At 33.2% G+C, this 13,207-nt stretch overlaps 2 protein-coding genes across 3 annotated transcripts; both read right to left on the bottom strand.

Moving 5' to 3' along the window:
• Positions 1 to 1,554: 1,554 nt before the first annotated feature.
• On the bottom strand, positions 1,555 to 4,011 carry LOC146944603 (autophagy-related protein 8C-like). Of its 2 annotated transcripts, none has more exons than XM_085742971.1 (6): positions 3,894 to 4,011; positions 3,734 to 3,801; positions 3,095 to 3,150; positions 2,955 to 3,007; positions 1,882 to 2,072; positions 1,555 to 1,804 (listed from the first exon to the last, which is right to left on the bottom strand). In XM_085742971.1, the coding sequence occupies exons 2-6, from the start codon at positions 3,768 to 3,770 to the stop codon at positions 1,710 to 1,712; spliced, it is 432 nt and encodes a 143-aa protein (XP_085599097.1). In that variant the 5' UTR covers positions 3,771 to 3,801; positions 3,894 to 4,011; the 3' UTR covers positions 1,555 to 1,709. The 2 variants fall into 2 exon arrangements, with proteins under 2 accessions (XP_085599097.1, XP_085599098.1); XM_085742972.1 differs by having other exon boundaries at positions 1,882 to 2,000.
• Positions 4,012 to 8,719: 4,708 nt separating this feature from the next.
• Positions 8,720 to 9,781, bottom strand: LOC146944602 (uncharacterized). The gene has a single exon (XM_085747970.1). It carries the CDS (start codon positions 9,779 to 9,781, stop codon positions 8,720 to 8,722), a length of 1,062 nt encoding a protein of 353 aa, XP_085604096.1.
• Positions 9,782 to 13,207: the final 3,426 nt, after the last annotated feature.

Here is a 13,207-nt window from a genome sequence, read left to right as displayed (position 1 = left end):
AGATTAATACTATGTTTGATAAAAAGTATTGGATTACCGATAAGCTAACTAAAACCAGATAAGAGAGTAGATAAGTTAGCAGATTGAATTTGTAACGTTTTATAAAACTAATAGTTGAAATCGTTTATAAATATGAAATGACATAAAAATATATAGTCAAATAATATATATATATATATATATATATATATATTAAAAAATTAATATTTAATTTTTTAAATTATGATAATAAGGATAAAATAGAGAGAGAGAGAGAGAGAGAGAGAGAGAGAGAGAGAGAGAGAGTGAGAGAGAGAGAGAGAGTATATGTTATTAGTTTATTAGTTATAAACTTTAAGTTTACTGCAATGGTTAAACAATAAAAAAAAAGGTAAAATTGTATAAGATAAAGTTGTATTCGTAGATATTTGCATTTTATAGACAAATGTTGCTTTTGACTTTCTTAAACAATGTCTTTGCGATACTCGTTAGCAAGACTCGTGTTGGCCAAATATAAAAGAAAATTGAAAAATAAATTGCAACTTCACATTTTTAGGGGAGATTGCAACTTACATATAAATAAATAGAAACGAAGGAATGAATTATTATATTTGTTATATAGACCCAACGAGCCAACTCATCTTACCCCGTTTTCTTAGTGGATTAGACGCAGTAAACCAACTAGTTGTAATAAATTCAAAATTTTAACTAACAAGACAATCTGGACAAATTCGGCCTATTTCGTTGATTACGATGTTTAATCAGATCTCTAATTGATTCAATAACGTTAATAGTAACTTGAATTCAGGCCAGTTACTCAGCAATGGAACAATCACCTTTTGGGATGGATTTCAGCTGCAATGGATTTCAATACAGTACTAAATTGGTTCATTTTGGCGTTCATCTACATGTGCAAATTTTTGTGGAACTTGTCGCACACGACTTGCGCAAGACAAATTGGAATTCGTCCCACATGACTCGCGTAAGAACATAGCTAGACAAAGTGAAACTCGTCCCACACGACTCGCATAAGAATGTAGCTAGACAATAAGAACGTAGTTAAACAAAGTGGAACTTGTCCCACACAACTCACGTAAGACAAAGTGGAACTCGTCCCACACACGACTCACATAAGAACTTATCCCACATTTGATAAAAAAAAAAATTACAAGAGAAAGTGAGGAAAAATCTGAATGTACATCATCGATTGAACAGTCAAAAGAATACAGAGTAGTATTTATAGGAAGTAAATCTCTTTTAACAAGTTTGATTCAGCTAGTTACATATCTAACTAGTAACAAGTTTGATTCAGCTAGTTACATATCTAACTAATGATTGATTACTTGTCTATCTAATATTGTATCAGTTAATTACAATTACAGAACTAGTTATAATAATATGTCAGCTACATAACAGTTCAAATTGTTATTCACTTGTGTTATATACTCTAATAATATGCGACTCTACTACTACTATTACAAATCCTTGTAACCAACCGCGCTTCGCTGTTATCATTAAAAAATAACACCATAAAGTAGATGATTTTATCGATACCGAGCAACCACAATTCAAACATGCATTAACCAAAATCTAAATTCATCGATTAAAAATTTGAAATTCATAACTGAAGATTACGAAAGTAAATAAAAGTGTAAGCATTTGCCATGTATTTGACAATGGACTGCTGAAATGAGAGCTATATACAGAAAGAAGGTTATCTCAAATTATGCCTAGTGGGAACCAAAGGTGTTCTCTCCACTGTAGGTCATGTAAAGAAAGCCATCCTCATCCTTATGTTCTTCATAAAGGGCAGACATCAGAGCAGCTGTAACAACAGGAGGTTCAGTTAATAATCACAACCAAATTGGCAAAAAACAAGATTTCGTATGGCTGGATACTTACCAGTTGGAGGTAGAGTGTTTTCGATGAAAACAAAAATAGCCTTCTCTGCACTGAGCTTAATTCTTTTGCGGACAACATAAACAAATTGACCAACAGACAAGTCAGCTGGGACAAGGTACCTAAAGCAACACACAAAGAATAGACCAATTAGAACAAATTGACCAACAGACAAGTCAGCTGGGACAAGGTACCTAAAGCAACACACAAAGAATAGACCAATTAGAATCCACCAAAGCATGAAAATTTGCAGTGATCAAGATAATATAATCTTCGATTGTCAGAAGATGCACAAAAACCAAGCTTGATCATCTGATTTTCATGTCTAGCTCATATACTTTAACATTCAAGAGATGCTCCGGGAAGATGTTAAACTAGAGTCTCATCTGGGGTTAAGTTAACTGCCGATATGGACAAATCTGAAGAATTGCTCAAATTTAAAACTTGCTCACAGCAATTCCACATATGCATATGCAGTATTCCCTTCTCAAACCAAATTACCAGAAATATCCGCAGAGACTTGGTTTAATATTAGTAAGTAGTGATCATAACTACATTCCTTTTTCTGTTAAATTCTGATTCAAATAAAAAATCTTAATAAAATATATGGCAGAAGAGTCCAAAGATGTAAAGATGTGGTGCCAGAGGACAAATCTAACACGATAGTGACCAGCAATTTAAGGATGGGCATAATACACTGCCCCATACTTGGCCAAATCGAATATGCAACAGAATATCAATTTTGCATTCTGGTGTCAGCTATTGGAGTGGCATACATAAAGCAACCATGCTTCATATTTCCAACAATATTACAAAACACAGAATATTTAATATTAATCAGTAGCAGTATTTATATATGAAAACCAGTATCAACTCAACAAGGATGTTCCATATCATACTTTACTACCTCTTCACTAGCTACAAGCCTAACACTCGATTTATATAACAAAGAATAGAAAATTGGAACCTTTCAAAATCTTCAAGAAATCAAGACCGAACAAAATTCAGGACAAAATAATATTCTTAGGTCTTAGAACTAACTAAAACAGACATAATAACGTAAGATAACTACTTACTTCTTTTTATCAATGTCAGCAATGTCACTTCTTCCAGCTTTCTCCACAATCACCTGCACACAACACACCATATTTAGCAATACTTCATTAAAAAAGAAGTAAACACAGATACAATGTATGCATAGTGAGTATAATCTTACAGGTACTCTATCAGGATACTTCTCTCTAATGCGAGTTGATTCAGCCTGTCTTCTTTCTGCCATATACAAAACATAACACTGTTATTCAAGTCCAATAAACAAAGGGTTTTCAAAGCTCATAAGATAAGACACACATTAGCGTTCTAAACACGTGTGGCACCAACACCTCGAATTGAAGAGGTGTCAGATGTCGACACATGTGGTTACATTCAATCACATCAAACTTCATTAAACTATTATTAGACCGACACTGCAACAATCAATCACATCAAAAAAAAAATTTAAACTATTATTAGACTGACACTGCAACAATTGTCTAAAAAGTTGAGTATTCAAAAAGTTCAAAAAATTGTTGACAACAAACTCAATACAAAATTTCTATATATATATATATTTTTTAATGTCTACACCCTATGATCACTATTATAAGCAAATTTCATCGAATAACTAACAGGTAAACATGTTAATTCTGCTATCCGTATAGTAAAAAACCCTAAATTTAATCATCACACAGTCCCAACAATTTCAATCAGATGAAGAATAAAGAAAATTGTGATTATTTCTTCAAAAAAGAAAGAACTTTGAATTGAAACAATCGAAGAAAAGCTAAACTAGAAAATCAGATTAATAATAAATTACCGAAAGGATGTTGAGTCTTGAAGGAAGCCTTAGACATGATTAAAAATCGAAAGAGTGATGAAAAATCTCTGCAAAATAGAAAGAGAACAGAAAAAGATTAGAAATTTGGTTGAAAAGTGAAATCGATTGAAGAAAAGAAAGAGAATTAGAGAAAACCCACGATGAAAGACGAAAGAATAATGGATGATCGAATCGAAGTGAAATTGGGGTTTGTGTGTGTGTGTGTGAGAGAGTTTATATTGAATTGAAATTAGGGTTTGTTTGGGTTTGGGTTGTGTGATTGAGTTTAACACGGAACGTCTACTTATACTTTCTGTTTAAGACTTCTTCGTATCGCTTCGTCACCAAGTAAGCTGCGATAATTCTGTCCATGGGCTGGGCTGGGCTGGAAACCCAATTATAGCCCAACTTTAGAAGATTTTCTTTTCTCACTCTACTTCATTCTCGCACGCCCTACAATCTTCCGTATTATATATAATCTAAAGTCTAAACAACGTAAAAACATGTTAACACACCCTCCAACATTTTAGATTATATAATTCAAACTATGTAAAACACGTTAAAATCATCATTCAACACCTTACAATATTTCAAATTTCAGAATCTGAACCATACATAGAGTGTGGGAAAAGCAACTCTCATAAAATTTTGTAATACACTCTAGAAAATTTATCACCCACTATTTACTGAGAATTCCCCAAAACTCTCATTTTACTCTTTACTAGATTGACCGTTCCAAAAGGGAATATTTTGAATTGGCCGATTTGGTAGCAAATAACGTATAAGTTTGATCATAATTTTAAAAGTCATAAAATTCTCAGCTCTATATTGAGCCTCAACCCATGTCACGGACCCAATACATGGAGACCATAATCAATAACCCTTGCCACTTGAGGTAGGACATAAGACTCTATATACTCCTTAATACACAAGAGCACGACTCCGTCAATTAGGATTGTTGATATGGTCTCTAACAAACTCTTGGCTTGCTTGACGGGTTTCATTGAGTCAGTTACATCTAAGCCCTTTATATAATGATAACTTTGCGCCACAATGAAGGACAAGTCACGTTTTCACTACTTTTCCACCGACTCTTCTATTGAGTATATTATGTAATATCACCGAGGAACTTGCTCCGCCGTGAATCATAATAGCTTTGTTGTGTCTGAAAGGTTCTTGTATGTACTACATTGATTTAAATATAGATTGACCTGGTTTACACCAGACCATTCTCTAAATTGAACTTTTTTCCTTCCAGAATTTGTGTTTCAACTACAAATCTATCATCCACGACCTCTATCAACACTTTTTTTTTTTTTTTTTTCATTTGAAACATCTAACTTTAAAACTCATTGTTCAACTATTACTATAGGACAACACTTAAAGACTTGGTGCCTCATCCTGGTGTGGGTTGTTACTTGTTAGGCCCATTGTTCGTAACACTATAATGGGGTAAAATTTAGAATATGAATTTACCCCTTAAGGTTCATTTACTAAAATTTAGAATTTTCTAACATAAAATGAATTGAATATGAATTTTTTAAAACGACAAAAGTTAAAGATAAAAGGGGTAATAGTCACTTTGGTCCCTGAATGTGTAGCAAGTAGTCATACTAGTCCTTCAATGTATCAAAATTCTAAAATAGTCCCTGATTGTCCACTTTGTTAGTCAAAATAGTCCCTAACACTTAAATAATCCCTTAAAACTCACAATAACTCTTTTTATATAGGGACTAAAATGACAATAAGAAAGTACGTATAAGGACTAATATGATAATAAGTAAGTCTATTGAAGGACTAATATGACAATATTAACGAAATATTTTAATATCAAGGACTATTTTGACTAACAAAATGCACATTCAGGGACTATTTTGAAATTTCGATACATTGAGGGACTATTGTGACTATTCGTTCCTCATTCAGGGACTAAAGCGACTATTTTCCCAAGATCAAAAGTAATAAAATCTGGATGTAGAAATCAAATTTTGCGATAATTTTTTGCGGAGAAACTTTTAGTAATGTTCTAAACATGTCTGCAAAAAATTGTTCAAAAACTTATGAGTTTAAGCATAAATTAAACAAATTTGAATTGAGTAGGGACTAATACTCAGTGAAGGAAAAAAATTAGGGACTAAAAGAACTATTAAAATTAAGTAAGGACTAAACTTAAAAGGTCCCAATTTTATAGGGACTAGAAACATATTTAACCCTTTTATAAAAAATAATAATATTTACTGATCGTCTTAGTGGCTGTAAAAAAATCTTAAAGCGACAACTAAAAAGTTATGGAGAGAATTTTTTTTTTTTTGTTCTGCCTCCAATGGCAAACTCTAGAGTTTGAGTTACATTAGTGTCAAACTTACAAAATGCTCTTGGTAAGTGTTGAATTCTTCCAAGCACATGTAAACCATGCTTTCGAGGGTTCATTGAATGGGTTTGAAAGTGAATAATACTAGTTAATGATTTATGTACAAAGATTTTATTTAGCTTTATTAAAACATTAGAGAGAGTTGGAGCTAAGATAGAAAAGATGGTGAAAAATATATTTAGTTGGTTTGATCATACAGAAGTAGATTATGTAGCAATGAGAATAGATAAAAAAAGATAGTCAAATTATATGAGGTTGATAAAAAACGAGAAAAACTAAAATACATCTACAAATTGATGGTTAGATCAAAATATATTTTATTATAGAATATTAGATGGAATTTGATCCGTGTAACCAACTCACTTAGTAAAATAAGATTTGATTGTTATTGTTGTGGTCTAGTTTATAGTATGAAATATCTTTGTAAAGATCACCCCAAAAACTTTTATATCATGGCCACAATTGCAACTGTGAGCCACAATTGCAGTTGTTTTTACCACAATTTAGAACTATAGAGCAGGGTGTTCATGTGAATGTATAACTCTATAATTTAGTTAAAATTTGTGGTCAAGGAGAAGGAGAAAGGACATTTATTATAGACTTAATTGCATGTTTGATCATTTATGTTTATTTTAGTTTTCAAGTTGGTTCCTTATGTTTTAAAAGTTTCAAATCGGTCCCTTACGTTTTAAAAGTTTCAAGTTGGTCCAAAACGTTACTCGTGTTGGAACAAGTTAGTCCCTTCCGTCACTTAACGTTTAAAGATTCGGATTGACAATATGGCTGATGGAACTTAACTTATTTAGAAAATCAGTTTTTAAACATTTTTTTAATTTTTTTTTGTTTTATTAAAGTCAATATCATGTCGCGGAAGGGACTAACTTATTCCAATGTGAGTAACGTTTTAGACCAACTTGAAACTTTTAAAACGTAAAGGACCAACTTGAAACTTTTAAAACATAGGGGATCAACTTGAAAACTAAAATAAACATAAGGAATCAAACATGCAATTAAGTCTTTATTATTTCACATGGGGATAGGGACATATAGTGGCTATTAAGTGAAGTTGCTTTTGCTAGGACCAGGTCAAGAGTAAATGGGTTCGGTTACTTTCTGTATACATACTCTCAAGTTAATTAGTACATTTTATAAAGCTGTAAATTTAGCATAGAATCTTTTTACCTTTCTATCATCGCTCCACCTCCTCCCTCAATTACGGTTCAACAATGCCATCAATCATCCATGGTTTTGGCCATAATTTTACTTTTAATTTTCTAGTTTTTTTTTTTTTTTTTGGAAACAGCATATAACATTAAAACGCCCAACACAAGAAGTGCTAAAGGCAAGAATTACAAAGAAGCCAATACACCAAAACACAGGCGACAAAGGCAAAGAAAACAGCTGAACCAACAAAAAACGGCTAAAATGCATTTTTGGCCCTCTAAGTTTCCAAAAGTTGCGATTTTTGCCACCCTATTTTGAAAATAGCACTTTATGCCCTCCAAATTTCAGCCCCTTTGCAAAACCATGACCCCCCTTGATTTTGACTCGGTCAAAGCTGACATGTCACATTTTTTTTTTGTGCCATATAGACAGCCTATGTGGATTTTTGAAAAAAAAAATATTAAAACCCTCACACCCTCACGTGACCATGATTTAATCTATCTTTTCCTTTTTTTTGGTATAAATCTATCTTTTCCTTTTGGATTTTTGCAAAAAAAAAAAAAATTTAAAACCCTCACGTGGATTTTTGCAAAAAAAAATTCCTCTATCTTTTTCTTTTGGAATCATATATATTTTGCTATCTAAATTTTTGAAAGAACACAAATAAGTGATTTAATCTATAAGTGTTTACAACTCTTAAGACGACACAAAATATAGTAATAAAGTTGTTTGCATAGAAATTCTTGCAAATAAGTGATTGCAGCATAAGTTTTTTACAACCACATTTAGATAGCACAAAATAAATGTTTGCAGCCATTTAACAACCAGATTAAGACAAAATAAAAGAAGTGCTTGCAACATAAGTATTTTGCAACCAGATTAACACAAAATAATGAGTCTTAAGCAACATACGTGCTTTGAAATGAGAGTGAGATTTGGAGTTTGGACTTAACCCTAATTCCCAGTTGGATTTTGGTTTGTACGGTTTCTAATCTGGAATGAAGGGTCACGTGAGAAATCTTACCTTTTATGGTTTTTATTTTAATTTAATTGTAATAATAAGTGTTGGCAAAATTTTAATTTTAATAATATCCAGCATGGCCAAAAAAATAACGTGACATGTCAGCTTTGACCGAATCAAAATCAAGGGGTGTCAAGGTTTTGCAAAGGGGATGAAACTTGGGGGGCATAAAGTGCTATTTTCAAAATAGGGGGCAAAAATCGCAACGTTTGGAAACTTGGGGGGCCAAAAGTGCATTTTAGCCAACAAAAAACCAAAGCCAATACACCAAAATACAGGTGACAAAGGCAAAAAACCAGCAACCAAATAAAAGCCGTTGTTACTGGACAGAACCAGAACCGGCCAGCAGCTGATAGAAGCTGTAGCAGAATTAAGTTCCAGCAACACCCCAAAAAACTGCCACCTAAATATCCTTGTCAAACCGCACCAATTAACGCCTCCGGACCAAGCATTCCCGTGGATTCCAACACCACTCATAGTATAGACATGAAGCAATCCGCAACCTATTCAACACCCAACACCAAGATAACGATTTGACCTCATCCACCAATTCGTCAACATTCTTAAATTGGTTTTTGAAAATCCTCGCATTTCTTTCCCTCCAAATTGTCCAAATAGCGGCATGCCAAATCACGCAAAAAGCTTTCTTTAACCGCTTCGAATTAACCTCATCACTCCAACAAGCAAAACGCATAAATAAATTTTGCGGAGTAATAAAGTTAACCCCTAACCAATCAAAAATCAAACGCCAAAACAACCAAGCCATATCACAATGCAAGAATAAATGGGTTGTTGTTCCCTCCATATGTCCACACATAGCACAATTCCGAGGGTCATCTAATGTTAACACGCCACGCGATTGAAGGTTTGATCTTGTAGGAATTCGATCAAGGAAAGCCATCCAAGAGAAAGCAATAACCTTTGAAGGTGCTGGACTCTTCCAAAGATCCACAAAGACTCTCTTCTCTAGAACATTGAAATCATCCTCCAATGACATATATCCCTCTAGCACTCTATAAGAAGAGCTTACCGAGAAAATGCCTCCATCTTCCGGCAACCACCACCACTTATCCTTATCCGACCCCAAAGAAAATCCTTCTAAGAGAGCCAACAAATTAACAATTAAATTTTGCTCCCAAAGAAAAGGTTCTCTCCTCCACTCGAAATTCCAAGTGACCGTTCCATCAATTGAATTACACAAATCCCCAATCTTGGCCTCCTTAATTGAGGAGATATTAAAGAGCCTAGGAAAAATAGAAGCCAAAGATTGATCGCCAATCCATCTTTCCTTCCAAAAACTAGTATCTCTACCATTTGAAACCCTTCGCACCACCCTATCGAAAAACCAATTACCACCAACACTACCCTCTATCTTCGACAAATCCTTCCACCAAACGGAGGAGAACCTCGGCCATCTAGATCCCTCTACCGTATGTAAACCGGAAATAGAGTTCCCGTATTTTTCTCTCAACAACCCTTTCCAAAGCGGCATATCCTCTTCAAGAAGTCGCCACTTCCACTTTTAGTTTATTCTTAGACAAATTTTAGTGGTTAATTTGTTAAGAGATAAATAGTTTGTTAGTTGTAGAGGTGGAACCCTAACCTTCTTTATCCTATCAGCATCTCAACACATATCAATGAGCTACATTTTTAGGAACTTTTGATTTCCTTGGAGAGCCAGAAACATTACGAGTTTACCCAATTAAAGTTGTTTCATATGTTTTTAACTAGGGTACATAACAATAACAAAACGATACTCCCTCTGTTCCTTTATATGTGTCGCTTTTGCACATTTTGCTACAACCAAGGCATAGCATAATTAGCTCTCTTTTTCCTTTTCTACCCTTATATCTTTAGTTGAACTTTTCCTTGGTACTCCAAATGCATGGTTCACTTTTTTGACAAGAGCATTGGAAGCCCAAAAGCCAATGCAAGGAGCTCATTAATTTATATTTTAGTATCTCACCATTTTATTTTCAATGCAAGGAGCGATTCAAGAAAATATTGAAGTCACATACCATGATTTGGACAATGGTATAGATATGAATTTGGCGTGTATGAGTACTGTGACAAATTCTTTAGCTAAAGATATGCATTTAGCTCATTCATTAAAAAAAATCTTAAGATATGCATTTAGCGTGTATGAGTACTGTGACAAATTCTTTAGCTAAAGATATGCATTTAGCTCATTCATTAAAAAAAAATTCTTAAGATATGCATTTGGCTCATTCATTAAAAAAAAAATCTTAAGATATGGATGTAGCTTTGCACCTTTGTTACACTACTAAAGTTTTCTTATTCTTCATTTTTCTTTAACGTGCATACTGTGACAAATTCTTTAGTCATGACTTCTTCCAACCTATTTGTTCATTTATTGTCCTTCTTATTGTTAATTTTAGGATCAATTCAAGAAAATATTGAAACCAAATAGTGAAAGAAATAGACTAAGAGTTTTAAGCAATGAAGAGCGCAAATCTGTTTATCATGAGCTACTGCAAAAAAGTGTTGAACAATGAAGAGTGGGTTTATTGCATTTATTAGCAGAAAGCTTTTTTGTGGCCTCGGTATAAATGTTTATGATGGAGTAGAGGAATTGGATTAGGCTCAAATAATAATGCAATTAATGTGGCAGATTTAGTAATTGAGAGGTTAAGGGTATAATTGACATATTACACTCTTAAACTCTAAAAGTGACACTTATTTAGGAACAAATTTTTTTAGCAAATGTGACAGTTAAAAAGGAACGGAGGGAGTATTTTATTTATCAAAATAGATTCAATACATATATGAACTTTCACGAATAAATGGGAGATAACTAGAGACGTGTTCATTTGTTAAGGCATCAACATTTTGATTTGTTTGTTTCATAATAAACTAAACATGAACTAAAAAGAGTTTATAAGTGCATTTTCAATGGAGACCTCTAAATGAGTTTTATAGAATGATGATCAGTTTCTAATTTTTTTTCTTCTCATTGGAGCAATCATAATGTGGAAGTGTGAGTAGCAAAGAAATAGTTATAGTAGCTTAAATAATCGGGGAATTAGTCACTTTAGTCCATGAATGGGAGAGGATTCGTCACTTTAGTCCCTGAATGAAGAGAAATTGCAAAACAGTCCCTGCATGGTCAATTTCAAGGACTAAAGTGACTAACAAAGTCTACATTCATGGACTAAATTGACTAACGAAGTTTGCATTCAGGGACTAAATTGACTAACAAAGTCTACATTCAGGGACTATTTTGCAATTTATCTGCATTCAGGGACTAAAGTGACGAATCCCTTCCGATTCAGGGACTAAAGTGACTAATTCCCCTAAATAATCTATGGTATTATCAAATTAAAAGTTGCATATAAAAATATCATAAAAGGGTGAGTTTTATAATAATTGCTTCTTTTTTTTTATCATTGGAGCAAAATATGTTTGAGTTATACAAGTGGGCCAAATACCTCCCTGGGTCCTTTAAGTTTCATGTTTGTAACAGATAGGTCCTTTAAGTTTTTTAGGTAACAGATAGGTCCTTTAAATTTCTAAAGTTACAGATAGGTCCTTAACGGAGTTGATATGAAGGACCTATCTGAAACAAACTCGAAACTTAAAGGACCTATCTGAAACCTTAGAAACTTAAAGGACCTATCTGTTACCTAAAAAACTTAAAGGACCTATCTGTTACAAACGTGAAACTTAAAGGACTCAGGGAGGTATTTGGCCTATACAAGTGTGATGTGTTGGATGGAAGAGCCACTTAATAATGTTATCGAATCAAGTTTGATTTCCTTATCAACTAGTTACAAACCCGTGCTTCGCACGGGTTCAATAACGTATTCGATAAAAAAAATCTTCGAAAGAAGAGATGTTAAAACGATGGAACATTGTGATTCATCATAAAATATGTATGGGCTGATTAAGAGAGCATATAATCAGTTTATGATATTAGAAATTGACATAATATTTAGGATGAAAACAATTGGAACCAATGATGTGTGAATTATGATTACATATTATCCAAAATTATAAAAAAGAGTTTTGTTGTTAGAGAGTTACCAAAAAAGGATTGGTACTCATATTTACATCAGATGAAATCAAGCAAAGAAGTAGCATCAGTGAGTGAAGATAATCTAGTCTAGGATTAGAGTTAAGGTGATCTATTGAAAGTGCAGATCATGAACACCAAATCTTTATTTGGGAACGATTTTGAACGTGCATATTTTTAGGTGGCTTCTCTAGATCAAAAATTAGCTTATCACCTACCTCTAACATATGTTCTCTGCAAAAGTTGAACCATTGGCCGCCTAAGTATTTTTCTTAACTTGCTCTCTTTGTCGTTATCAAGCGACACTTATACCTTTTTTGAGCTTGTTTGTCGATGAGTGTGATTGTTTTCCGTGTGCCTTTTAGAAATGTCCTTGATATCTCATTTGGGAAGTGCTAGGTACAAAACAAATTGCAGTGTTAATTAGATGTTATAAATATTATGAATAATTATTTGAGCCTAAATATTATGTCAGTTTCTTATATCATGAACTAATTATTTCTTAGAACAATCTTTCTTTGATTGATGTCTTCAAACATTTGGTGCAACTCTCATAGTACCATCCAAACTGGTTAGGATTGAATTTAGTTGTTTTCTAAATAGTGATGCAGTATGTATCCTAACACAAATTATGCACCTGAAATAAAAAATAATGCAAAATATGTATTTTTAATTTGTGCGTAAAAAAACTCAAAGCATGTTTCTGCGTAAAAAAAGCAGACCTTGACTAAGTTTATAAATTCAGAAATTGGCCTAACTTGAGACAGATTGGAAAAATCATTGTACGAAGTACGTTGAGAAGAAGCCGAACTCTGACTTAAGTTCTGACTGATGCTTTGACTATGAGCTTGAGAAGTGTTAAGGTCACGACAACAAATCAAGAAA

This window comes from Medicago sativa, chromosome 2 (genome assembly GCF_051527215.1).
Source record: "Medicago sativa cultivar Bolivia chromosome 2, Bolivia_mono, whole genome shotgun sequence".
NCBI classification, from domain to species: Eukaryota; Viridiplantae; Streptophyta; class Magnoliopsida; order Fabales; family Fabaceae; genus Medicago; species Medicago sativa.
The sequence above is the reverse complement of the archived record's forward strand: the minus strand, read 5'-3'. Positions and strand labels throughout refer to the sequence as shown.